The 1434-nt window shown below is 59.6% G+C and overlaps 1 protein-coding gene across 1 annotated transcript in view; it reads left to right on the forward strand.

The window, feature by feature from the left end:
* Positions 1-606: 606 nt before the first annotated feature.
* NKX2-1 (NK2 homeobox 1) overlaps positions 607-1434 on the forward strand; it is a 2558-nt gene continuing 1730 nt past the window's right edge. The window contains exon 1 of the mRNA XM_019520003.1: positions 607-976. Coding sequence (XP_019375548.1) covers positions 610-976 — 367 coding nt within the window. The 5' untranslated portion in view covers positions 607-609. The remainder of the gene's footprint in view (positions 977-1434) is intronic.

The raw sequence follows: 1434 nt of genomic DNA on the forward strand, positions 1-1434 counted from the left end.
CCCTCCTGACAGATTTTTTTCTCCCTCACTTCTCAGTGTTTCCTTAAAATCAAGCCCGGTGGGATCCATTGGTTCCCTGGGATTAAAGCCCAGCTCCGCATCTCTCCCAGGGGCTGAGGCGATAATGTCAGGGGCTGGGGATGCGATTTGAAATCATTTCACTTGAACTCAGCAAATTTCGCTTTTGAAATTACCTTCAATTCCCCACCCAGAATATTGCCACCCCCAGAAGAATAAAATGACTTGTGCTCACGGGGTCTTCTTCTTCCTTTTTTTTTAAGACCTAAAAAATCCTGACAAGTAAAACTTAAAGGTGTTTACCTTGTCATCAGCATGTAAGCTAATTATCTTGGGCAAGATGTAGGCTTCTATTGTCTTGTTGCTTTAGTGCCTATGCCCCGCCTCTGGTGGCAGCCTAAAACCTGGCGTCTGGCTAAAACAAACGAAAGGCAGCCCTGAGCCTCCACTCAATCCAATTAAGGCGGACTTCGTCCACTCGGTTACGTGTACATCCAACAAGATCGGCGTTAAGGCAACACCAGAATATTTGGCAAAAAAAGATTTGCCTCCCCTTCCTTTTTTTTTTTTTTCTCTCCCAGCCGCCGAATCATGTCGATGAGCCCAAAGCATACGACTCCTTTCTCAGTGTCTGACATCTTGAGTCCCTTGGAGGAAAGCTACAAGAAAGTGGGCATGGAGGGGAGTAACTTGGGAGCTCCCTTGGCAGCCTACAGGCAGTCTCAGGTTTCTCAGCCGGCCATGCAGCAGCACCCCATGGGCCACAACGGGGCAGTGACTGCTGCCTACCATATGACAGCGGCGGGGGTCCCCCAGCTCTCCCACACCACGATGGGGGGCTACTGCAACGGCAACCTAGGCAACATGAGCGAGCTGCCACCCTACCAGGAGACCATGCGGAACAGCGCTTCGGCCACGGGATGGTACGGCACCAACCCGGACCCCCGCTTCTCCACCAGTAAGTGCGCCCCGCAGCCCGTGGCGGGAACTTGGCGCTCACCTGCGGGCGGGAGCCCGGCTGGGACGCGCCGGGGCTGCGGGTTTGAGCGGGAGAAGTGCGGGGGAGGGGGGGACCCCAGGCGGGTCAGCTCCAGGAGCGGGGTGGCCGCGCGGCCGGGGCGAGGCGAGGCGAGGGGTCCCCGGCCCCCTGGCAGGACGAAGCCCTTTCCCCGGTTCCGCCGGCTTCCCCGCCGCGCTCCCGGGCTGCTTCCCTGCGAAGCAAATCGGCAGCCGGGGCAGAGCGATCTGGCAGTGCCGGAGGGACTGTGTGGGTGGCCCGGTCCAGCCCGCCCCATGCTGCCGCGGCCAAGACCCCCGCGGCCGGGCAGCGCGGGGTGCGGGCGAGGGCTCATCCTCGGCTGCGGGGCGGGAAGCGCTGCAGTGACCCGAGCCCGGCTCCGAGAGCAACCCCGGATC

The sequence above is a fragment of the Gavialis gangeticus genome, unplaced genomic scaffold, assembly GCF_001723915.1.
Source record: "Gavialis gangeticus isolate Ggan-Ray unplaced genomic scaffold, GavGan_comp1, whole genome shotgun sequence".
In the NCBI taxonomy this organism is placed as follows: Eukaryota; Metazoa; Chordata; order Crocodylia; family Gavialidae; genus Gavialis; species Gavialis gangeticus.